Source organism: Scyliorhinus torazame, chromosome 2, assembly GCF_047496885.1.
Source record: "Scyliorhinus torazame isolate Kashiwa2021f chromosome 2, sScyTor2.1, whole genome shotgun sequence".
Classification (NCBI taxonomy): domain Eukaryota; kingdom Metazoa; phylum Chordata; class Chondrichthyes; order Carcharhiniformes; family Scyliorhinidae; genus Scyliorhinus; species Scyliorhinus torazame.
The window spans coordinates 395,458,493-395,484,577 of NC_092708.1; the positions used below are offsets into that span (position 1 = coordinate 395,458,493).

General features: G+C 49.1%; 1 protein-coding gene across 1 annotated transcript in view; it reads right to left on the minus strand.

The window, feature by feature from the left end:
- The window catches only part of brf1b (BRF1 general transcription factor IIIB subunit b), a 516,534-nt gene that overhangs the window by 409,902 nt on the left and 80,547 nt on the right, over window positions 1–26,085 (minus strand). Inside the window, exon 2 of the mRNA XM_072494251.1 lies at window positions 18,409–18,489. Coding sequence (XP_072350352.1) covers window positions 18,409–18,489 — 81 coding nt within the window. The remainder of the gene's footprint in view (window positions 1–18,408; window positions 18,490–26,085) is intronic.

Consider the following 26,085-nt stretch of genomic DNA (forward strand, 5'->3'; position numbering starts at 1 on the left):
GGAGGGGCTGCAGGGAGAGAGAAAGAGAGAGAGCTTAGTGTCCTGGGAGAGTGGGTGCAAGGGGAAAAAGAGTTCAGTGTCCTGGGGAGGGGGTGCAGGGGGAAAGAGAGCTCAGTGTCCTGGGGAGGGGGTGCACGGGGAGAGAGAGCTCACTGTCCTGAGGAGTGGGTGCAGGTAGAGAGCTCAGTGTCCTGGGGAGAGGGTGCAGGGAGAGAGAGATCAGTGTCCTGGGGCGGGGGTGCAGGGAGAGAGAGATCAGTGTCCTGGGGAGGGGGTGCAGGGGGAGAGAGAGCTCAATGTCCTGAGGAGTGGGTGCAGGTAGAGACCTCAGTGTCCCGGGGAGAGGGTGCAGGGAGAGAGAGATCAGTGTCCTGGGGCGGGGGTGCAGGGAGAGAGAGATCAGTGTCCTGGGGAGGGGGTGCAGGGAGAGAGAGAGCTCAGTGTCCTGGGGAAAGGGTGCAGGGGGAGAGAGCTCAGTGTCCTGGGGAAAGGGTGCAGGGGGAGAGAGCTTAGTGTCCTGGGGAAGGGGTGCAGGGAGAGAGAGAGCTCAGTGTCCTGGGGAAAGGATGCAGGGGGAGAGAGCTCAGTGTCCTGGGGAAGGGGTGCAAGGGGAGAGAGCTCAGTGTCCTGGGGAAGGGGTGGCGGGAGAGAGAGCCCAGTGTCATGGGGAGGGGGTGCAGGGGGAGAGAGCTCAGTGTCCTGGGGAGACGGTGCCGGGAGAGAGAGCTCAGTGTCCAGCTCAGTGTCCTGGGGAGGGGGTGCAGGGAGAGTGAGATCAGTGTCCTGGGGAGGGGGTGCAGGGAGAGAGAGAGCTCAGTGTCCTGCGGAGACGGTGTAGGGAGAGAGAGCTCAGTGTCCGGGGGAGGGGGTGCAGGGAGAGTGAGATCAGTGTCCTGGGGAGGAAGTGCAGGGAGAGCGGCACTGAGGACCCTGGTTTGAATCCCGGCCCTGGGTCACTGTCCGTGTGGAGTTTGCACAATCTCCCCATGTCCGCGTGGGTTTCACCCCCACAACCCAAAGATGTGGAGGTTATGTGAATTGGCCACGCTAAATTGCCCCTTAATTGGAAAAAAAATCAATTGGGGTAATCTAAATTCAACAAAAAAAAAGAAAAACCTATCATTCTCCACACATAACCACTCGGCAAACACTTGGGAGAAAGGGGAAATCATTTTAATGGACAATCAGACCATATTCAATGGATCAAAGGATGCCATGGAGGATCTGTGTTCACAGTGATCAGAGTTTAAGAGTGATTTGTTAAAAGATTCTCTCGACCAGTCAGTGATTCAGTCATGAGGAATAAACTTAAAAACAAAAAGCAATGAGGCAGGTTATGAAGGTTCTCAGATGTAAAGGGTATTAGTATATGGAATAGTGGTATCTTGGGAGGCTAAGAAATGAAATAGGATAAAGAGGAGATGGAATGAAAGACGTAAGTCACACTCGATAAAACCATAAGCAGTGCTAACAAAAGTGCTGGTGTTCCTTTCTACAGGAATAGAATATAAAAGCAGGGAGATAATATTACGTTGATATTGAACCTGGGTTACACCGCATGGAGGACAATCGGCACTTATGATCTGTATACCAGAAAAGAATGCACAATGCACAAGTTACCAGGATTGAACCATTGAAACCCAGCAGCAATCCTGTACAATGTCGCACTGTAGCTGTCCCTTCCCAGAAACCCAGCAGCAATCCTGGACAATGTCACACTGTAGCTGTCCCTTCCCAGAAACCCAGCAGCAATCCTGGACAATGTCGCACTGTAGCTGTCCCTTCCCAGAAACCCAGCAGCAATCCTGGACAATGTCGCACTGTAGCTGTCCCTTCCCAGAAACCCAGCAGCAATCCTGGACAATGTCGCACTGTAGCTGTCCCTTCCCAGAAACCCAGCAGCAATCCTGGACAATGTCACACTGTAGCTGTCCCTTCCCAGAAACCCAGCAGCAATCCTGGACAATGTCGCACTGTAGCTGTCCCTTCCCAGAAACCCAGCAGCAATCCTGGACAATGTCGCACTGTAGCTGTCCTTTGCCAGAAACCCAGCAGCAATCCTGGACAATGTCGCACTGTAGCTGTCCCTTCCCAGAAACCCAGCAGCAATCCTGGAGACCATCTGCTTCATTAGAAATATTATGTGGAGCTGGGATAGGACGCACCAACTGACGGACCAGAATAAAATGGAGTTGTGGCCGTAACTCCATTTTTCAGCCTACCCCCGAGATATCCTTTGACTACCTGATTAAGCAAGAATCCATCTAGCTCAGACTTAAAGATCTCCCACTTTCCTCAAGCCATAGATTCAGAGGGATCTGGATATCATAAGTGTATGAATCACAAAGGCTAGCATGCAGGTACAGCAAGCTAATGGGATGTTATCATTTATTGTGAAGGGAATTGATTACAAAAGTATTGGGGTGTAGCCATCTGGGATGGCCACTTACAAAGGAAACAAGGACACTTGCAAAGACTCAAGGGAAATATGGCCAATACAAGATTCAGGCAAACTCAGAGCCTAAATGTATATTTGCTAACAGAGAACCAGACAGTATCGAAACCCCTAGCCGATTTGCATTCTAATGACCCATTTCCCCAGGACAAAGGACTGGTACTCAGGTATCAGATACAATTCCAGACACATAGGCACCATTCCCAAGCTCAGGGAGCCCAAACAGCCACGGTCAATGACCGCTCAGGACACGCCCAGCCATCAAGGCACACGCCCCTTTATTGGCTCAAATCGAAGGCAGTAATTGAAGCTGCCGAATTATTGGGTCCAAAGCTAAGGACCGCCCAAAAGAGCGCGAAACCCCCGAAGGACAAAAGAGAGACACTGCCATGGGTTCAATCTCTTTTGGCCCTGGCACACCGGCACTCTTTGGCCCGGCCTATACCTGAGGCCAACTGCAACACCACCACCAGAAGCAAGTTCAAGATCAACGATCGCTACCAGACGAATGAGCCCAGCAGAACTGAAGTTACTTCTCCAGACCCAGCCACTCCAGATCCGAACAAAGGCCTTGTTCCTCTGCCAAAGCCGGGTGCCTGAAGTTAAGTACAGGTTGTTGTAGTGTTAGGTATAATTTAGCTTGTAGTGTTTTTATGTTGCATGTGTGAGTTAATCCCGTGTGTAAATAAACTATTATTGGACTTGAACTAACTGACTGGTTGTTGGGGCTTTGATCAATATCCGGTTGAACCTTGTGGTGGTATCATTTGGTGCCTGGCGACTCTGAAAAGCAATATTATCATTAATAACTGTCATATCAGTATCCAGTTAAAAAGAGCAACATTATTGGCGTCTCCGGTGCAAATTGGCAACATTATTGATGACGCTGGTGGGATAGTATTCCATTGAATTGGCAACAGGGGTTAGGCTTCAGTTATATAGGGCATTGGTGAAGCATTGTGTACAGTATTGGTGCAAATACATTAGAAGTTCAGAGAAGATTTATCAGACTAGTACCAGGAATGGGTGGTTGCCTATTGAGGAAAGGGTTGACACACTCGGCTGGTACCTGCTGGAGTTTAGTCGAAGAGGTGAGTTGATTGAAATATTACAAGAACCTAAGGAGTTCCACATCCACAGGGTGGATGTGGAGAGAATGTTTCCTCCTGTAGGAGAATCTATAACTCAGGGTCACGGTTTAAAAATAAGGGGCCGCCGGACTTCCGGTGACGGCGGGCGGGAGGCGGCCGCACAATGGAGCGCTCCCGTTCGGGAACGGCATTTTCGGGGCTTTAAGCCCGGTCCCAGGGTCCACGGAGGCAGCCGAAGCAGGGAGAAGACACGGAGGAGGCACAGTGAAGACACAGGAGGAAAACAAAACAAAGAAAAATGTCGAGGGTGAGCAAAAAAACGGCCGGAAAAAAAACAGCTGAAGGTCCGTCGGGGAGTGGAAAGGTCACCAAGGAAAATGGAGCACCAGGGAAGGCCGCACTGCTTACGGCTGAAGAAATAACTAAGGTGATGGCTGCGGAATTTGAAAAGCAGTTGGCGTAGATTGTGAAATGCATGGAGACGGTGAGGAAGGAGATGAGGGAGGTTTTGAGTGTGCTGGTGGAGGAGGCGGTTTCCCCGGTGAGGACGGAGGTGGCGAGCGCAGTGGCGGAGGTGCGAGAGCAAGGGGAGGCGCTGAAGGAAGTGGAGGAGACGTTATTGCAGCACGGTGATCAACTTGCCTCGATGGAGAAAGAGATGCGGAAGGTGATGGATACTAACAAGGATCTGCGAGGAAAAATGGGAGACCTGGAAAACAGATCCAGGCGACAGAATTTGAGGATTGTGGGGCTGCTAGAAGGAGTTGAAGGACTGAAGCCGACTGAGTATTTTGCCGCGATGCTGGCAAAGCTATTGGGGGAGGGGGAGGATCCCTCCCGATATGAACTGGATCGGGCTCATCGGTCGTGGAGGCCTGTACCAAAGGCGAGTGAGCCGCCAAGGGCAGTGACTCTGTGCTTCCGTAGGTACAGGGTGAAGGAGAAGGTCCTGAGCTGGGCCAAGCAGAAGCGGGTGGTGCAGTGGGCTGGAGCTGGTATACGTGTATACCAGGACTTTACGGTGGAGCTGGCAAGGAGGCGGGCTGCCTTCAACCGGGTGAAGAGGTGCGGTGCGACATTGTATATCCAGCGAAGCTGAGGGTGACTTACAAGCTCAGGGACTTTTATTTTGGAACGGCGGAAGCAGCGGAGGAGTTTGCGAAAGCAGAAGGACTGTGGCAGAACTGACAAATTGAGGAATGGCCATGTGCCGATGTAACCTCATGACTGTATTTTCTTCTTTTTTGTATCACTGCGCGCGGGTGTAGAGGCTAAAGGAGCCAATGTTGTATACATTTGGACAAGGGAAGGGACGGGACTTTCACTCGAAATGAGGGCTCTTTGGGGTGTAGGTGGATATGCGGGGTTTGTGTGCTAAAAGGGGATCTTTGGGCTTTCCTAGGGCCGGGCAAGGGGGAAAGGGACCCGGGCGGGGGCCTCCACGCTGGCCGGTTTAAGCCGGCCAGTGAACGGGAGTGAGGTGGGGGTGGGGGGGGGCTGCGGCCATCGGAGCCTGGCAGAACAGGGTCCGAGTGGTCTAGCCGGGGTGGAAAGTTGGGGGGAAGGAACCGAGGTTGGGAGGAGGAGTTTTACAAGAGGCAGTGGACGGGAGGAGCTGGAGACCGGCGGGGGGGGGGGGGGGGGGGGGGGGGGGGGGGGAAGAGAGAGAGAGAGAGAGAGAGAGAGAGAGAGAGAGCTGTGTAGATTACGGGGGATCGTTGTTATTATGGGGACTGACAAATCTTGCTGATTATTGTTCATTGTTGATGGATGTAAATGTGGGAGAAAAGGTGAAAAAGGAGAACTTTAAAAAATTAAAAAAATAAGCAGAGATGAGGAGAAATGCTTTCACTCAGAGGATGTTTTTTTAAAATATAAATTTAGACTACCCAATTTTTTTTTTTCCAATTAAGGGGCAATTTGGTGTGGACAATCCCCCTACCCTGCACATCTTTGGGTTGTGGGGGTGAAACCCACGCAGACACGGGGAGAATGTGCAAACCCCACACGGTCAGTGATCCAGAGCCGGGATCAAACCTCAGCGCAGTGAAGCAGCAGTGCCAACCACTGTGCCACCGTGTCGCCCACACTCAGGATCTTGAACAGAATCTTGAAATACTTTTACAGCAGTGCTAGATAGATTCTTGATTAACAAGGGGGTGAAAGGATTCCTGGGGTAAGCGGGAATGTGGGGTTGAGGTTACAATCAGATCAGCCCCGAACTTATTGAATGACAAGAGCAGGTTCGAGGGGCAGAATGGCCTCCTCCTGCTCGTAACTCGTGTGTCCATCATGGCAGCTGTGTCTTCAGCTACCTAGTGCCCAAGTTCTGGAATTCCCTCCCTAACTTCCTCCACTTTCAAAATGCTCCTTAAAAACCCACCTCTTCGGCAAAGCATTTTGTCAGCTGCCTGAATCTCAAAGTTGCTCAGTGTCAAATTTTGTCTGATAATGCTCCTGTGACGGTGCCGTGTTAAAAGCGCCATCCTGTATGCATGTTCGTATTGACTGTCCCTTTCTTTCTTTAATGCATTGCAGAATCCATTTAATTGTGGCCTACTCAGGCGGTGAGGAGTGTTAAATGGCCTTCCACACATATCCCACCCAAATGGAGCCTTCCATAAGCATATCTAAGCTGACTAGAGTGAGATCTGCTGGTGTTTCACATATTGAGATCAAGGTAAAATGTATAATGAGCAACTTTTAAAACAAGAAAATGCAACTGCGGGTGTGTAACAAGCCATGTTTCAGATGAAACGTTAAACCAAGGCCCTGTCTGCTCCCTCAGATGGATGTAACAGTTCCCACAAGACTATTTCCAAAGAAAGGGAGTTCATCCCAGTTCCTCAACCAACATTTCATAAACATCAGGTAAAATTAGAGCGGTTGCTCGAGACTCAGGAATGAAGAAGAATAAACCTCACACACACAACTCTACACTAACTAGATCATAACAAAGTACTGTTGTTTGCTGTTATGTTTTTAAATTACATCTCCATTTTCTACCTCTTCAGGACAACCATGGTCTGCACGGTTCAGCTCAATTTACAAAATAAGAAGGCAGCACGGTGGCGCAGTGGTTATCACTGCTGCCTCACGGCGCCGAGGTCCCAGGTTCGATCCCGGTTCTGGGTCACTGTCCGTGTGGAGTTTGCACATTCTCCCAGTGTTTGTGTGGGTTTCGCTCCCACAACCCAAAAGATGTGCAGAGTAGGTGGATTGGCCACGCTAAATTGCCCCTTAATTGGAAAAAATTTATTGGGGACGTCAATTTTTTTTTTTTTTTAAATTACCAATAAGCCATGGGCAGCACGGTAGCACAACGCCAGGGTCCCAGGTTCGATTCCCCGCTGGGTCACTGTCTGTGCGGAGTCTGCACGTTCTCCCCGTGTCTGCGTGGGTTTCCTCCGGGTGCTCCGGTTTCCTCCCACAATCCAAAGACGTGCAGGTTAGCTGGAGTGACCATGATAAATTGCCCTTAGCGACTAAAAAGGTTAGGAGGGGTTATTGGGTTACAGGAATAGGGTGGAAGTGAGGGCTTAAGTGGGTCGGTGCACACTCGATGGGCCGAATGGCCTCCTTCTGCACTGTATGTTCTATGTTCTGAGTTATCAAGGAACCATGTGTGTGTATCTCACACACTTAGAATTCCTGCCTAGGTGAATTGGTTTCTACTGACCCTTATTTGGGTAATGAACTGTCAGATACCTTCCCTACTGCGAATCTAGGTTTCTTAATGGACCTGTGCTTGGATCAAATAGAAGGACAGCTTCTCAAATGGCCAGAAACTGATTAATGAATCAACTGTCATCTTCTCTGCTACCAACCTGCCTTCACTGCCATCAGGCAATGCTCATTCTGCCAATTTCTGCAAACCATCTTTCCATTGGCATCAAGTCATGGACAGACCGTCACTGCTGAACCAATTTACCCCACAGCAATTTCAAAACCCCTTGTCCTCATTAATAATTCAGACCACGCACTGAGATTGAGGTGCTGTTTTGACATTCATAAGCTGCAACATACCTTGCCAACTGACCAACAGTTATCCGATTAGAGATAGTTCACCTTCTTGAAACATATAGGGGAGTTGAGAGGACGGGGGAGACGTGAACGAGGGGACACTGTTTAAAAATAAGCGGTCTCCAATTTAAGATGGAGGCGAGAAGAAATGTTTTCCCCAAGGGTCATTAGTCTGTGGAATTCTCACCAAGAGTGAAATGGAGGCGAGATCATTGAACATTTTTAAAACTGAATTAGATAAATCTTGATTGACAGGGGAGTAAAGAGTATAGGGGGTATTTCGGAAAGTGAGCCCACAATCAGAACAGATTTGGGCCGGTTTAGCACAGGGCTAAATCGCTGGCTTTGAAAGCACACCAAGGCAGGCCAGCAGCACGGTTCAATTCCTGTACCAGCCTCCCCGAACAGGCGCCGGAATGTGGCGACTAGGGGCTTTTCACAGGAACTTCATTGAAGCCTACTCGTGACAAAAAGCGATTTTCTTATCAAATGGTGAAGCAGGCTCGAGGGGCCGTGAACTGGCAAGATGGAGCGGACGCTGCACCAACTTTGCCAAGGTTATTCAAAAAAGGAGGTAGAGAGGAAACAGGGAACTACAGACCAGTGAGCCTAACGTCGGTAGTATGGATGTTGCTGGAGTCCATTATCAAGGATTTCACAGCACAGCATTTGGAAAGCAGTGGTGTAATCAGACAAAGTCAGCATGGATTTACGAAAGGAAAATCATGCTTGACAAATCTACTGGAATTCTTCGAAGATGTAATTAGTGGAGTTGACCAGGGAGAACCAGAGGATGTGGTTTATTTAGACTTTCAGAAGGCTTTCAACAAGATCTCACATAGCAGATAACTATGTAAAGTTAAAGAGGGCGGCACTGCTGTCTCACTGCACCAAGGGCCCGGGTTCGATCCCGGCCCTAGGTCATTGTCCGTGTGGGGTTTGCACATTCTCCCCGTGTCTTCATGGATCTCACCTCCACAGCCCAAAGATGTGCAGGGTCGGTGGATTGGCCAAGCTAAATTGTCCCTTAATTGGAAAATTAATGAATTGGGTACTCTAAATTTATTAAAAGGAAAGAAAAAAAGAAAAATAAACTATGTAAAGTTAAAGTGCATGGGATTGCAGGTAGTGTCTTGAGACGGATTGAAGGCTGGACTGGAAGCAAAAAGTTGGAATAAATGGGTCTTTTTCTGATGGGCAGGCAGTGACTAGTGGGGTACCGCAAGGATCTGTGCTCGGACCACAATTGTTCACATTATATATTAATGATTTGGACGCAGGAACTAAATGTATTCAAGGTTGAGCATCCCTTATCCGAAAACCGAAGAATCCCGAAATCGGCACTTTTTTCGAGCAGCAACATGACATCATGAATGGGAAATCCTACAAGGCTCCTGGGCGATGCGCAGTTCCCAATGCACGTTGCACATGCACAGTCCCTAATGCACACTGCACGTACGCAGTTCCCAACGTTCTGCACATACGCAGTTTTCAACTCGCACCTCACCTGCGCAGTATTTTCCGAAATCAAAAAATTCCGAAATGCAATACACGCTCAGCCCCAAGCATTTCGGATAAGGAATGCTCAACCTGTGACTCCAAATTTGCAGATGATACAAATTGGTAGGAGGGTGAGCTGTGAGGAGGATGCAGAGATGCTTTGCTGGATTTAGACAGGCTGAGTGAGTCGGCATATGCAGTAAATGTGAGGTTATCCGCTCTGGTAGCAAAAATAGGAAGGCAATACAATAAAATGTATGAAGATGAGAACAGGTTCTGGCTCAGCTTGATTTGCTACACAATCGAATAAGCCAATACTCATGGTCAGACGGACACAACGGCAATTTGGATGAGGTACCACAGCATTCCTGACGTCAGCACCTCATCACAACGCAAACTCTTGCCAGCTTCAAAAAGATGTCAAGCAAACGCAGCCGAAAAAGTAATATTTTTAAAACTTCAAATCACGCTGCCAAAAAGTCAGCAAGCTTGTGAAGGCGAGACATCAAAGGCGAGTGCAAATCCAGAATTAGGTCAGATAGACTATGAAAGCACAGTCTTCCTAGCTCTGAGGGCTCAGCCCAGGCTGGTGGAATGAAAAGCTGGAAAGATGGTGAATGCTTTCAGCAGCCTCGCTCCAGTTCCTGCTCTGCAAGTTCAACGTGACAAATGAACTCATGATCAACAAAACCTACATTTCTGGATCGAACGTCAGAAAGGGGGAGGAAAAAGGAGAAAGGGAGAAAGAACACAAATTGAGCAGGTGTGTGGAGTGAAATTCATTGTAAGTGAATTTTTAATATTAACGGACATAACCTCCACCATTTAAACCAGCTAACTGTTGAAATAAACAAGTAACACTAATCGATTTCTATTACTAGCAATTTCATAGTTGCAGCTGTTTAGTGAAGAGGTCAAACCTCATTCTGGTGTACTTTTATAACAATATTATACATTAAAATTATATAACAATAACCCAAGTAAAAGTGAATAACCAGATCTTTCCTTTGTAAATTACCAATGTACACAGGTTCTCGAAAGAATCTTATTGGACCATTTTGAGGTTTAATTCGTGTCAGAATTGTTAGATCAAGTAAATCACTCAACACATACAGACAACAAACTGTGTTAGCACCAAATTGCCCGTTATAGGCAGTGGGGAACAGACATTGTACATCATAAAATTGGTTAAAACGGCACATAGGAACATACAATGAGGAGTCGGCCATTCGGCCCCTCGAGCCTGCTCCACCATTCAATAAGATTGTGGCCGATCGGATTGTAGCCTCGACCTCACCTTCCTGCCCACCCCCTTGATTGTGAAGAATCTATCTAACTTTTTTTTTAAAACTTGCTTTCGGAGCACTGCTCCTTCTTCAGGTGAATGAGAGGTAGGCTTGAGACAATTCACAACCTGGGGTTACGCCTCTCTCTGGCTCTGTAAAGACTTATTTACCTGCAAATGCTCGCATTCAAAGTATCGTCTTGCACCTTTGACTTTGTCTAAATAAATGTTTCTGGAACCTACCTCTCCATTCACCTGAGGAAGGAGCAGCGCTCCGAAAGCTAGTGATTTGAAACAAACCTGTTGGACTTTAACCTGGTGTTGTAAGACATCTTAATGTGCTCACCCCAGCCCAACGCCAGCATTTCCACATCTTAAAAATACTCAAAAGACCCTGTTTCCACCACGAGGACGAGAATTAAAAGACTCTCAGCCCTCGAGAGCAAAAGATATTCTCATCTCTGTCTTAAGTGAGCGACTCCCCCTCATTTTTAAACAGTGGCCCCCTAGTTCTAGATTCTCTCACAAGAGGAAACATCCTCTTCACACACACCCTGTCAATACCCCTCAGGATCTTGTACCTTTAAGGGGGAGATGGTAGTGTAGTGGTAACTTCATTGGACCAGTAATCCCGAGGCACAGGCTAATGCTCGGGCGATACAGGTTCAATCCTACCGTGGCAGCTGTAGAATTTAAATTCAGTTCATCAAACTGTGGAACTGAAAACTAGTCTCAATAAATTTTTTTGAAACATTAAAAGTCCTGAGGGGTATTGACAGGGTGGATGTGGAGAGGATGTTTCCTCTTGTGGGAGAATCTAGAACTCGGGGGTCACTGTTTGAAAAGAAGGGGTCACCCATTTAAAAGGGAGATGAGGCTAAATCTTTTTCTCCCAGAGGGTCGAGAGTTTCTGAAACTCTCTCTCGGAAGGTAGTGGAAGGAGAACCTTTTTAGATTTTTTTAAGGTAGAGATGGATAGATTCTCGATAAGCAAGGGGGTGATAGGTTATCAGGGGTGGGCTGGATGCAGGTGGTAGGTTCCTATCAGAGCAGCCATGATCTTATTAAATGGCGGAGCAGGTTCGAGGGGCTGAATGACCTCCTCTTGCTCCTAATTCATATGTTTGCATGTTTAATCAAGTTGCCTCTTACTCTACTAAACTCCAGCACATACAAACCTAACCTGTCTAACCTTCATAAGACAACCCACCCATTCCAGTATTAGTATGGCTATGTAACATCACTATGAACATTAAAAAAAAAAATTTAGAGCGCCCAATTCATTTTTCCAATTAAGGGGCAATTTAACATGGCCAATCCACCTACCCTGCACAGCTTTGGGTTGTGGGGGCGAAACCCACGCTGGAGTATTGCGAGCGGTTTTGGGCCCCATATCTAAGGAAGGATGTGCTGGCTTTGGAGAGGGTCCAGAGGAGGTTCACAAGAATCATCCCTGGAATGAAGAACTTGTCGTATGAGGAACGTTTGAGGACTCTGGGTCTGTACTCATTGGGAGTTTAGAAGGATGAGAGGGGATCTTATTGAAATGTACAAGATACTGCGAGGCCTGGATAGAGTGGACGTGGAGAGGATGTTTCCACTGGTAGGAAAAACTAGAACCAGAGGACACCATCTCAGATTAAAGGGACGATCCTTTAAAACAGAGACGAGGATGAATTTTTTCAGCCAGAGGGTGGTGAATCTGTGGGTTCTTGATTAATAAGGGGATCAGGAGTTATGGGGAGAAGGCAGGAGAACGGGTTGAGAAAAATATCAGCCATGATTGAATGGCAGAGCAGACTCGATGGGCCAAGTGGCCTAATTCTGCTCCTATGTCTTATGGTCTCAACACGGGGAGAATGTACAAACTCCACACGGACAGTGACACAGAGCCGGGATCGAACCTGGGACCTCGGCGCCATGAGGCAGCAGGGCGAACCCACTGCGCGGCACTATGAACATTTCATGTTGTGTCTGTTAACCAAAGGGCACCTTGATAATACAGAATGAGGAAAAGAAGAGGTTGGGAGAAAAGTATTTTTAAAAACATGCAACTCAACCACCTCCCGTGGTCTCTGGGCAAGAATCTTGCAGTGTACACTGATATGTTTTGATTTTAAGTCTGTGCTGAAGACCATTCAGTCTACTGTGTCAGTGCCAGCTGTTTGCGAGAGCTGTCTAGTTAATCGCCCCAGTCCTCCACCAGAGAATCATCGCGCACCATGAGCCATTCAGGCCATCGACACAAGGAAGGTAGGCAACCACAATCTGACAAGCTGCAATTGGCCTCTTCACACTGAGCCGCAAACCTGATCAATTGATCCTTGCGAGGAAGTACCCAGGTCTAATGTCAGTTCATGGCTCAGCCTCGGTGCCATCCATGCTCAACAGCTGAATTCAGGATGTGGGTAATGCTATTGCTCACCTTGAATTGCCCTCAAGGACCCACCTTCTCGACAACCGCATAGCTTTCTCAACCATTTCAGAGGGAAGTTAAAAATTAACCACATTGTAGGGCAGCACGGTGGCACAGTGGTTAGCATTGCTGCCTTATGGCGCCGAGGTCCCAGGTTCGATCCCTGCTCTGGGTCACTGTCCGTGTGGAGTTTGCACATTCGCCTCGTGTCTGTGTGGGTTTCGCCCCCATAACCCAAAGATGTGCAGGGTAGGTGGATTGGCCGCGCTAAATTACCCCTTAATTGGAAAAAATTAATTGGGCACTCTAAATTTTTTTTTTAAAAATTAACCACATTGTTGTGAGTTTAGAGTTGCAGATTGGAATCGATGACAATTCTCTGAGCCCTATTGGATATTTTACGATAATCTCGCACGGTTACAGATATCAGCTTCTAATTCCAGAATTATTTATTAACGGATTTGAAGTTCTCCAGCTGCAGTGAGAGGGATTTTAATTCATGTCTCCAGATATTAGGTCAGACCTCTGGATTACTGGGCCAGTAACCTCAATTTGGAGGACAGTGACCCGATAGCAGGACAACACCTATGGAATAATGCAACATAAAGAGTCTGCACACCCTCAAAGAAGTGGAAGAAAAGAGGGACATTAAATTAGGAATTGGAAGTCAACAGAAGAAAGGTCTCCTTTGGGAATAGTCATTTGCAACAATTACAAAGAAATTCTACGCAACATGTGCACTTTGAGATTACTCCAGGGAATTTTAAGTATACATTTTATATACACCGTGGGATTGAAGATGAGTCATTTTATTCCCTTAAGCATTCTTTTCTTACCAGATGGTGCTGCTTCTCACAGACTTAGCTGAACAGCGGACAAAAGAGCGTTTTATCAGATTTATCAAGCAAATTCTGTAAATAACCTCTTTTCCGGTGCTGATGGATTTGACTATCTAAAGCTTGTATTTTCTATTTTTAAAGTGGAGATCAGACTTCAAACACAAAGAACATAAGCAGGAGCGGGCCTAGACCACGTGACCCATCGCTGCCATTCCAATACGGTCATGGCTGACTTTGGGCCTAGACTGCATTTTCCCCACCCACTCCCTATATCTCTCAATTCCCTCAGTCATAAGTCACAGAATCATAGAATCCCTACAGTGCAGGAGGCCATTCAACCCATCGAGTCTGCACCGACCCTCTGAAACAGCACTCCACCCAAAACTTCTTCCCTGCCCCATCCCAATTACCCATTAATCTAATCTAACCTACACATCTTTGGACACCAAGGGTAATTTATCATGGTCAGTCCACCTAACCTGCACATCTTTGGACTGTGGGAGGAAACCGGAGCACCCGGAGGAAATCCACGCACACACGGAGAGAATGTGCAAACTCCACACAGTCACCCTAGGCCCGAATTGAACCCTGGACCCTGGCGTAGAGAGGCAGAAGTGCCAACCACTGCACCACCGCGCTGCCCAAGTGATTGTCCCTTTTTGATCAGGTATATGACGGTTTCATGCCAAGATATGAACACTACTGGTGATGCCACCTGACGAGGGCACCTGTACACTCCATTCACGGTCGTGGTTGTGCAGCCAGCGCGGAGATTCATTACTGTTCTCTTTCCTTGAATTCTTTCAAAATGCATTCCTCCCTTTCCCCAGCCCATCAGACCAAACTTCTTCAAATGCACCCCATGCCCCAGCCCTGATCTTTTTCTCTGATAGCAAGGTTTATTGAGACGTAGCTCCCGTTTCCTTCACACTTTTCCCATTTAACTGCTGACCAACCAACTTCCTTTCCTGGCTCCCATGTTAGCTGATATAAGAACATAAGAACTAGGAGCAGGAGTAGGCCATCTGGCCCCTCGAGCCTGCTCCGCCATTCAATGAGATAATGGCTGATCTTTTGTGGACTCAGCTCCACTTTCCCGCCCGAACACCATAACCTTTTATTCCTTTATCCTCCAAAAAACTATCTTTACTCGAAAACATTTAATGAAGGAGCCTCAACTGCTTCACTGGGCAGGGAATTCCATAGATTCACAACCCTTTGGGTGAAGAAGTTCCTCCTAAGTTCAGTCCCAAATCTACCCTTATTTTGAGGTTAGGCCCCCTAGTTCTGCTTTCACCACCTGTACAAACGACCTCCCCGCATCTATCCTATCTATTCCCTTCATAATTTTGTATGTTTCTATAAGACCCCCCCGCATCGTTCTAAATTCCAACGAGTACAGTCCCAGTCTACTCAACCTCTCCTCGTAATTCAACTCCCTCAACTCTGGGATTAACCTAGTGAATCTCCTCGGCACACCCTCCAGCGCCAGTACGTCCTTTCTCGGGTAAGGAGGCCAAAACTGAACACAATACTCCAGGTGTGGCCTCACTAACACCTTATACAATTGCAGCAGAACCTCCCTAGTCTTAAACTCCATCCCTCTAGCAATGAAGGACAAAACTCCATTCACCTTCTTAATCACATGTTGCACCTGTAAACCAATTTTTTGCGACTCATGCACTAGGACACCCAGGGCACTCTGCACAGCAGCATGTTTTAATATTTTATCATTTAAATAATATGATTAATGGTTCCCTCTGATACTGTACCATCCCACCTACAAAGCTACCACCATCCTCCCTTTCCGCCTCTGTCTCTACAAACCACTGCACCATCTTCAACCTCCCTTTCCCCCCCCCCAAAGTCCTCAAAACATTTTGCTGCCTCGGAATCCATTCCCACCTTTCCTAAAACTCATGTTTGAATCTCTCCAGTCATCGATCACAACAATGAAAGAGCTGCTATCAAAGTCACTAATGGCATCTAATGTGACTAACAAAGTTAAACTATCCCTCCTCGTTCTTCTTAACTCATCTGCAGCCTCCAAAGCCTCGGTTATCCAGCTGGGTACGGCTGCTGACCACTGGTTTCTTACTTGGCTATCAAATCATTACAGTGGATCAGCTGCAATGGCTTCTCTCGCTGATCCTGCACCGTTACCCTTGGTATCTCAGGATCTATCCTTGGCTCCCTCAGATTTCTCGTCTTTATGCTGTTTCTCACCATCTTTTGAAAATAGTTCAGTTTGCACATATATACTGACAACATCCAGCTCTACCGCATCGCCAATGTTCACTTGAAGCTACAGTGATCTGAAGCAGCATGATAGTCCCCATCCAGGCCAGACGTGAGTTTCCGCTTTGAATTATTTAAATGGCTGTATCCTTCAAACATAAATTTAAAGGGAATGTCACATCATCACCTCTCTTGACCCTCCATTCACTCCGGTGAGTCAGACTGCTTGCTTGGCTGACATTCAATACTGGAACAGCAAAGACAGCCAGACCTCGGAGGGACATCTCTACTGGGACAGCAAAGACAGCCGGACCTGGGAGGGACATCTCTACTGGGACAACAAAGACAGCCGGACCTGGGAGGGACATCTCTACTGGGACAGCAAAGACAGCCGGACCTAGGAGGGACATCTCTATTGGGACAGCAAAGACAGCCGGACCTAGGAGGGACATCTCTACTGGGACAGCAAAGACAGCCGGACCTAGGAGGGACATCTCTACTGGGACAGCAAAGACAGCCGGACCCGAGAGGGACATCTCTACTGGGACAGCAAAGACAGCCGGACCCGAGAGGGACATCTCTACTGGGACAGCAAAGACAGCCGGACCTGGGAGGGACATCTCTACTGGGACAGCAAAGACAGCCGGACATAGGAGGGACACCTCTACTGGGACAGCAGAGATAGCTGGGCCTGCGAAGGGCATTTCTACTGGGGCAGGGGAGACAGCTGGGCCTGCGAGGGGCATTTCTGGGTGGGTGCTGCGCCGAGGGTGGGTGCTGCGCCGAGGGTGGGTGCTGCGCCGAGGGTGGGTGCTGCGCCGAGGGTGGGTGCTGCGCCGAGGGTGGGTGCTGCGCCGAGGGTGGGTGCTGCGCCGAGGGTGGGTGCTGCGCCGAGGGTGGGTGCTGCGCCGAGGGTGGGTGCTGCGCCGAGGGTGGGTGCTGCGCCGAGGGTGGGTGCTGCGCTGAGGGTGGGCGCTGCGCTGAGGGTGGGTGCCACACTATAAAAAGGGACTTGGTGCTGTTTAATTACATGTCTTTGGGATGAGGTGGAAATGGTGCCATTGCACTATTGCCAAGACAAGCAGGGGAGTGATCTCCAGTGCCTAGGCTAGTAGTTGTTCCTCATCACTAAACCACTAAACCAGATTATACTGTTCTTTATGGAACCTTGCTGTGTGCTAACTGGTTACTGTGCTTCAGGTATTATAACAGTGATTACACTTCAAATGTCCTTCAACTGGCTGGAAAGACAAGGTGCTGAGACAAATTCAAGTCTGCCTTTTATGGGCTCCCTTGTTCTTCCTTATCTTTTGATCTTGTTGTCTAGTGACAGAAAGGGGATGTTCTTAAGAGACAGGGAAACACTTTAACCATAAAGTCATAAGAGCCTCATTAACCCTGCAGGTCCCAATATCAACTTACTCCACTCCAGCTGGCAAGCCCCACGACCACCAACAAAAAATCACCCATGAAGGAATGATAACTCAGAGCATTGCCTCTTTGTTCCATTAATGCAACAAATGACTTTGGGAACGGAGAAGGTGGTCCTTTCAATCAGACCATCTATCAACTCCATTGCTTTTGATAACAAAAATCTACCAATCCAAATCTTGAAAGTACCAACTGACCTCCCCAGCATCCACAACCTTCTGGGAAGAAAGAGATTTGGACTATCTTGTGAGTGAAATGTTGATGGATAACACCGAAAGGATGTCAACAAATGTACACACAACAGATTATTTGAATACAATTAGACAAAGCAATCGTCAACTTTTTCATCTTATGCTAAAATTGTTAATTCAGATATATGCTACTGCACGAAAAAATCCAAAATTGTTTAAAAATCCATTCATGGGATGTGGTCATTGCCCATTCCCGAGTGGCCATTTCAAAGCGCATTTCAGAGTCAGCCTGTGGATCGAGGGTCACATGTAGACCAGAGCAGGTCAGAATGGCAGATTTCCTTCCCTCACGGACACAGGTGAACAAGGTGGGGTTTTGTTTCTCACAGCAATAGTTTCATGATCAGCATTAGACTTTTCAGCTTTTTATTAAATTTGAATTTCCCCATCTGCCCTGGTGAGATTCGAACCCAGTTTGCCAGAGCATTACCCTGGGTCCAGTGACAATACCACTACGCCACCAGCTCCCGAAGGAAGAGTTAACATCAAGTCCAATGTGACTCTTCTTCCCAACCATATTTGGAAGTTCTGAAGAGTCAGATTGGGCTTGAAATGTTAATTCCCTTTCTCTCTACAGATGCTGCCAAACCCACTGCGTTTTTCCAGCACTTTGTTTTTATACTAGAGGGGAAAAAAAATATTTTTAATTTCTCAAGGGCCCTTTCGGAATGGCCTACTTCAATTGGAGACTGAAGAGGGAGAAGTGTACAGCCCAATTGATGGGCGATGTTGCGAGTTAAACCAATTCAGGACACATTAATCAGGCCAATGTTAAAACCTCAAGCTATTGAAAGCTCCAGTGAGCTGCTCTAGAAGAAACAGTAAGACAGAGACATGCTGCCACCTATAATCTATATGTTGTTGTAGCTGCAGATTTACCGTTCTGTAAAGTCTGTGCCCGTGACTCCTTCCCGAGGTTAGTGTGGAACCCTGTTCCCAGCGATGGAGCTTTTCCGGGACCTGAAATATAAAAATTCAGAATGGAAGTCAATCAGGAAAATATACTCGAGTATGATTTTTAAGCATACAAATCAACATAATGCTGAATTTGAACCAAGTTAACAGAGGATCCGGGAGATTGGAGGGGCGTGGGGGAGAGGAATGGGAGGAGGGAATGAGTGAAGAGAATGCTCGAGAGAGAGAGAGAACACAAGGAAGCTGGAGTAGGCCATTTGGTTTTTCAAGTTTGCTCTGCAAGTCAATGTGATCTTAGCTGATTTTCTACCTCAACTCCACTTTCCATCACTATGCCCATATCCCCCTTAGTGGCCAAAATGTCAATCTCTGTCCTGAATACACTTAAAGCCTATTCCAGAGAGCTGTAGATATTCAGAGAATTCCAACCAAGTGAAGAAAGCTCTCATCAAATTCATTAAAGGACAACCCCTAATTCGGAGAATGTGACACTGGATGTAATTTCCCATGCCCCCCCCCACTGCCGGGTTCAACGACGGGCAGGGGGTAGTTCGGCAAGAGGCCCAAAATTCAGTTTTACGCCAATGCCAATTCCCTCCGGCCCCTCCACTGGGGGCCAGGATGGCAGATTGGGAAACCTCCTGGAGACCAGCATAAAAGTCAGCTGCATCCCGCTAATGCAATGCCAATGAAGGCCCAATTCCCCACTCTGGATCGTCCAGATTCAGTGCCCTCGAGGGAGTCAAACTTTCAGCCTCAACTTCTTTCTCAGGAGCTCCACCTTCTGTCTTCAACAGTGTGTCAGTGACCTGCAGGTGCATAATTAGAGGTTGGGGACAGAGGATTTGGCACCTTTCCCCTGTTGGCCTCCGCAGTGGGAAATACTCCACATTCCTGCCCCACGAGGGGACTTATTGCCAGGATGGGAGAATTCTACTCACCATTGCAGATTCTCCAACCAGGAGATGACAAGCTCCCAGCATCTACCCTATCGAGCATTGTATGAGCTTTATTTGCTTGAATGAGATCAACGCTTATTCTTCTAAAGTTTAGGGAATACAGGCCAAGTTTACTCAGTCTACCCACATGGGACAATCCCATTATTCCAGGAATAAATCTGGTGAACGTACATTGCACTCCCAATTCCCTTTGGAAAAAAAGAATCAAAACTGTACAAATACTCCAAATGTGGCATCATCAAGACCATTATTACAATCGCAACAAGACTTCTTATACACTTAATCCTTTTTGTAATAAAGGCTAACTTACCATTTGCTTGTTATATTGCTTGCTGTACCTGGATGTCAATTTTCTATGATTGATGTAAAAGTGTACCAAGGTCCCTTTGAATACAACATTTTCCTACCAAAGTGGATAACTTCACACTTCTTGACAGTATATTTTATCTCAGACGTCCTTGCTGAATCACTTCGCCTGTCTAAATCCTTTTGCTGACACATAGAGTCCTCATGGCTTAGTTTCCCACCTAATTTCATATTAAGTAGTGTGTTCAGAAGACGGGTCATATTCAACTCAATGTTTTTTTAAAATAAATTTAGAGTACCCAATTAATTTTTCCAATTAAGGGGCAATTTAGTGTGTCCAATCCACCTACCCTGCACATCTTTGGGTTGTGGGGGCGAAACCCACGCAAACACGGGGAGATTGTGCAAACTCCACACGGACAGTGACCCAGAGCCGGGATCGAACCTGGGGCCTCGGTGTCGTGAGGCAGCAGGCCTAACCCACTGCGCCACCGTGTCGCCCCTTCAACTCAATGTTAACCTTGGTTTCTTGCTCCATAAATGCTACCAGACCTCCTGAGCATTTTCCTGTATTTATTTCATATTTTCACTATCTGCAGTATTGCATTTTCCTTTATCCTAGATACAGACCACAAAGCTTCGCCTACGACAGCTATGGAGCTGAATTTAGCAAAGTTTTTGAGACTCAAAGCATAATGAGCACTGCATAAAAGCAATTTGGAAAGACAATATTAGCTAGATGCCTAGGAATGAAATAGCATGAGTGAGTAAAGCAGAGGGTCACGGGTTGGGTTTTAGACTTTGCTCCGAGCTGCTTACTCCCTATCCCATTCCAACAGTTGTGTACAGAAAATAATTCTGCCAATTTAGCACCTTTTGATGCACCATTACACTAAAGCCCCATTTGCCCTTTCAGGTCAGCATGAACAATGGCACCATTGTGAGTAGGGCTACGAGTTCTCCAGGAATCCAGGCCAATATTTATCCCTCAATCAACATCTACAATTTGGTAATTATCTAATAACAGTTTGTGGGATCTTGCTGTGTGAAAATTGGCTACCATATTTCCCACATTAAAATAATTTAAAAAAATATATATATATTTATTAAGATTTTTTGACAACACAATTTTTCCCCCTTACAAACAATAACCCCCCCCCCCACCGTAACAAAATAACACAAAATCGCACTGAGCAAGATATATCCATGGCAAAATGGTATATTTACATAGCTTTATACACTGGCTCTCGCCCGCACGTGCCAGTTTCCCCCACCCTCCATGTTATCTCCCTCTCATCCATCCCCTCAAACAGTCTCTCGTTTCCCCCCCCCCCCCCCCCCCCAGTGCTCCCCCCCCCCCCCCCCCCCCCCCCCCCCCAGTGCTGCTGACCGGCCTTCCTCTAACGCTCCGCGAGGTAGTCTAGGAACGGTTGCCACCGCCTGTAGAACCCCTGCGCAGACCCTCTCAAGGCAAACTTAATCCTCTCCAACTTAATGAATCCGGCCATGTCGTTTATCCAGGCCTCCAGGCTAGGGGGCTTCACCTCCTTCCACAATAACAAGATCCTTCGCCGGGACGCAAAGGCCAGAATGCCGGCCTCTTTCGCCTCCTGCACTCCCGGCTCATCCACTACTCCGAATATTGCTAGCCCCCAGCTTGGCTTGACCTGGACTTTCACCACCTGAGATATTGCTCCCGCCACTCCTCTCCAGAACCCCTCCAGTGCCGGGCATGACCAAAACATGTGGACATGGTTCGCCGGACTCCCTGAACACCTTCCACATCTGTCCTCTACCCCAAAGAACCTACTCAACTTCGCCCCCGTCAAGTGCGCTCTGTGAACCACCTTAAATTGTATCAGGCTAAGCCTGGCACACGAGGAGGAGGAATTAACCCTACCTAGGGCATCAGCCCACAAACCTTCCTCGATCTCCTCCCCCAGTTCCTCCTCCCATTTACCCTTCAACTCTTCTGCTAGGGCTTCCCCCTCTTCTTTCATCTCTTGGTGTATTGCCGAAACCTTGCCCTCCCCGAACCATACACCCGAGATCACCCTGTCTTGAATTTCTTGTGCCGGGAGCAACGGGAATTCCCTGACCTGTCGCCTCACAAATGCCCTCACCTGCATATATCTAAATGCATTTCCCGGGGGTAGCTCAAACTTCTCCTCCAGTGCCCCTAGGCTCGCAAATGTCCCGTCAATGAACAGGTCCCCCATTCTTCTAATCCCAGCCCGATGCCAGCCCTGGAACACCCCGTCCATCTTCCCCGGGACAAACCGGTGGTTACCTCTGATCGGGAACCACACCGAGGCTCCCACTGCACCCCTGTGCCGTCTCCACTGGCCCCAGATCCTTAACGTTGCCGCCACCACCGGGCTCGTGGTATACTTTGATGGCGAGAACGGCAGCGGTGCCGTCACCAACGCCCTCAAGCTCGTTCCTTTAAAGGACACCATCTCCATCCTCTTCCATGCCGCCCCCTCTCCCTCCATAACCCACTTGCGGATCATCGCCACGTTTGCTGCCCAGTAGTAGCTCCCTAGGTTTGGCAGCGCCAACCCTCCTCGGTCCCTACTGCGTTCCAGGAACCCTCTCCTTACCCTCGGGGTCTTATTTGCCCACACAAACCCCATAATACTCCGACTTACGCTCTTAAAAAAGCCCTTGGTGATCACGATGGGAAGGCACTGAAACACAAACAGAAACCTCGGAAGGACCACCATTTTGACCGACTGCACTCTACCCGCCAACGAAAGCGGCAACATGTCCCATCTTTTGAAGTCAGCCTCCATTTGGTCCACCAACCTCGTCAGATTCAATTTGTGTAGGGCCCCCCAACTCCTAGCTATCTGGATCCCCAGATACCGAAAACTCCCTGTCACCCTCCTCAGCGGTAGGTCCCCTATCCCTCTTTCTTGGTCCCCTGCCTGCAATACAAAGAGCTCACTCTTCCCTACATTGAGCTTATAGCCCGAGAACTCCCCAAACTCCCTCAGAGTCTGCATGACCTCCACCATCCCCTCGATTGGGTCCGCCACGTACAACAGCAGATCATCCGCGTATAGCGACACCCGATGCTCTTCTCCCCCGCAGACCACCCCCCTCCATTTATTAGACTCCCTCAGTGCTATGGCCAAGGGTTCAATCGCCAATGCAAACAACAGGGGGGACAGGGGGCACCCCTGCCTCGTTCCTCGGTACAGCCGAAAGTACTCCGACCTCCGCCGGTTCATCACCACACTCGCCACCGGGGCGCTGTAAAGGAGCTTAACCCAGCTGATAAACCCTCCCACGAACCCAAACCTACGCAACACCTCCCAGAGGTACTCCCACTCTACTCGGTCAAAGGCCTTTTCCGCGTCCATAGCTGCCACTATCTCCGCCTCTCCCTCCTCCGACGTCATCATTATCACGTTTAAGAGCCGCCGCACGTTAGTGTTTAATTGCCTGCCCTTTACGAATCCCGTCTGGTCCTCATGTATCACCCCCGGTACACAATCCTCAATCCTCGTGGCCAGCACTTTTGCCAATAACTTAGCGTCCACATTGAGGAGCGAAATCGGCCTGTACGATCCACATTGCAGTGGGTCCTTGTCTCGCTTCAGAACCAAGGAAATTGTCGCCTCCGACATTGTTGGGGGCAGGGTCCCCTCCTCTCTTGCCTCGTTAAAGGTCCTCACTAGTAGCGGGGCCAACAGGTCCACATACTTTCTATAGAACTCCACCGGGAACCCGTCCGGCCCCGGGGCCTTCCCCGCCTGCATACTCCCCAGACCCTTACTCAGCTCCTCCAACACGATTGGTGCCCCCAAACCAGCCGCCTCTTGCTCCTCCACCCTCGGGAACCGCAGTTGGTCTAGGAATAGTCTCATCCCCTCTTCCCCCCCTGGGGGCTGGGATCTGTACAGCTCTTCACAGAAGGCCTTGAATACCTTGTTTATTTTTGTTGCACTCCGAACCGTGGCTCCCCCTCCATCTTTGATACCCCCTATTTCCCTCACTGCCGTCCTCTTGCGGAGCTGGTGTGCCAGCATCCGACTGGCCTTTTCCCCGTACTCGTAGGTCGCCCCCTGCGCCTTCCTCCACTGTGCCTCCGCCTTCCCCGTGGTCAACAGGTCAAACTCCGTCTGGAGCCGTCGCCTTTCCCCAAGTAATCTCTCCTCCGGGGCCTCTGCGTATCTCCTGTCCACTCGCAAAATCTCCCCCACTAACCTCTCCCTTTCCATGCCCTCTCCTCCTACCTCCAGGTCCGGAATGCGCCCCAACATGCGCTTCATGAAGCCAGCATCATCCCAGTTCGGGGCGTATACATTTACCAACACCACCCTCGTCCTTTGCAACCTACCGCTCACCATCACATATCGCCCTCCATTATCCACTACGATAGTCTTGGCCTCAAATGACACATGCTTTCCCACCAGAATTGCCACCCCTCTATTTTTCACGTCCAGTCCTGAGTGAAATACCTGTCCTATCCATCCCCTTCTTAACCTAACCTGGTCCGCCACCTTCAGGTGTGTCTCTTGGAGCATAGCCACGTCTGCCATGAGTCCCTTCAAGTGCGCAAACACTCGAGCCCTCTTCACCGGCCCATTCAGGCCCCTCACGTTCCACGTTATCAGCCGGATTGGAGGGGCTCTCACCTCACCTCTCACCTCTCTCCCCTCTCTCTTCCCGCCCGCCCGCCAGCTAGCCATCTCCTTTTCTGGGGGCCAGACCTGTGTTCGCGTCTCCCTCACCCTCCGGTCCCCCAGCCGGGGGACCTCCGTCCCGACCACCTCTTCTGTGTCCCATTCCCTTTCGGCCAGTGCAGCAGCAACCCCCCCCCCCCCCTCCCCCCGCTAGACCCCTGTCTAGCTTTTTTTGCTCCCCCCATATCACTCCCGTAAGTCAGCTGACACCTGCTGACCCCGGCTTCCCCCGCCATCCCTTTGACCCCCCGTGTGGGAACCTCCCCATCAACATACGTTCCTTCGTTCCCCTTCCCGCCTTTCTTCCCGCGCACGGGAAAAGAACCCCGCGCTTTCCAAAGCCTGCCCCGCCCCCTCTGGCGCAGCTCCTGTCGCGGCCTTGTCTCTCTCCCCCAGCCCATATAACATTCCCTGCGCGTGATTGACCCCCTATATACAACAACCATCGTACTTTAACCCTCAAACACCCCCCACCCTCACAAACCCTCAGTTAGAGTCCAACTTTTCAGTTAGTATAAATGTCCACGGCTCTTCGGGCGTTTCGAAGTAGTGGCGATGGCCATTATGTGTAACCCACAGTCGCGCTGGCTGCAACATTCCAAATTTCACTCCTTTCCGATGCAGCACCGCTTTGGCCCGGTTGAAACCCGCTCTCCGCTTAGCGACCTCCGTGCTCCAGTCCGGGTATATTCTGATCTCCGCATTGTCCCACTTGCTGCTCCGCTCCTTCTTGGCCCATTTCAGGACCCTCTCTCTGTCCGTAAACCGGTGAAATCTCACCACCATCGCCCTTGGCGGCTCATTTGCCTTGGGCTTCCTCGCCAGCACTCGGTGCGCCCCTTCCAGCTCCAGCAATCCCGGGGGGGCCTCCGCGCCCATCAGCGCCCCGATCATTGTGCCCACATATGCCGCGGCGTCGGCCCCCTCCACTCCTTCTGGGAGACCCAGGATCCTCAGATGATTCCTCCTCGACCTGTTCTCCAGGTCTTCGAGTCTTCCCGCCCAAGTCTTGTGTAGCGCCTCGTGCCGCTCCACTCTCACCGCCAGGCCCAAGAGCTCGTCCTCATTCTCACTCACTTTGTCCTGGATCTCCTGGATCTTCACCTCGTGGGCTTTCTGGGTTGCCCCCGGTCCTTCAATTATTGCCAACATAGGCGCCACCATCTCCTTACGCAGCTCCTTGAAGCAGCGCTTGATGAATTCCTGCATCTCCTCTTTGTCCCCGGCCGCCGCCATTTTGCTTGTTTTCCCTCTCTTCTCCCGCTGCTCCAATGCCACTTTTTTGGCCGTTTCGCTGCGGGTCCGGTCCATACAAGTTAGTCGGGGACCTCTCTCCTCTCTTCCCCACGGGTTGGCTGTGAAAACAGTTCCGTTGGGGCACCTCTATCGAGCCCTAAAGTCCGTTTTCGCGGGAGCTGTCGAATCGTGCGGCTTAGCTCCGCATAGCCGCAACCGAAAGTCCCACATTAAAATAATGACTACATTTGGTTGTAAAGTGCTTTGGGTTGACCTGGGGCAGTGAAAGGCACTATAAAAATATAAGCTATTTCTTTCTATTTCCAAAAGCTTTAACCACACACGTATTGCACTGTGTTAATTGCTCGTTTTTTCTTTTATAAATTTAAAGAGCAAAATTCCTTTTTTTCCCCAATTAAGGGGCAGTTTAGCGCGGCCAATCCACT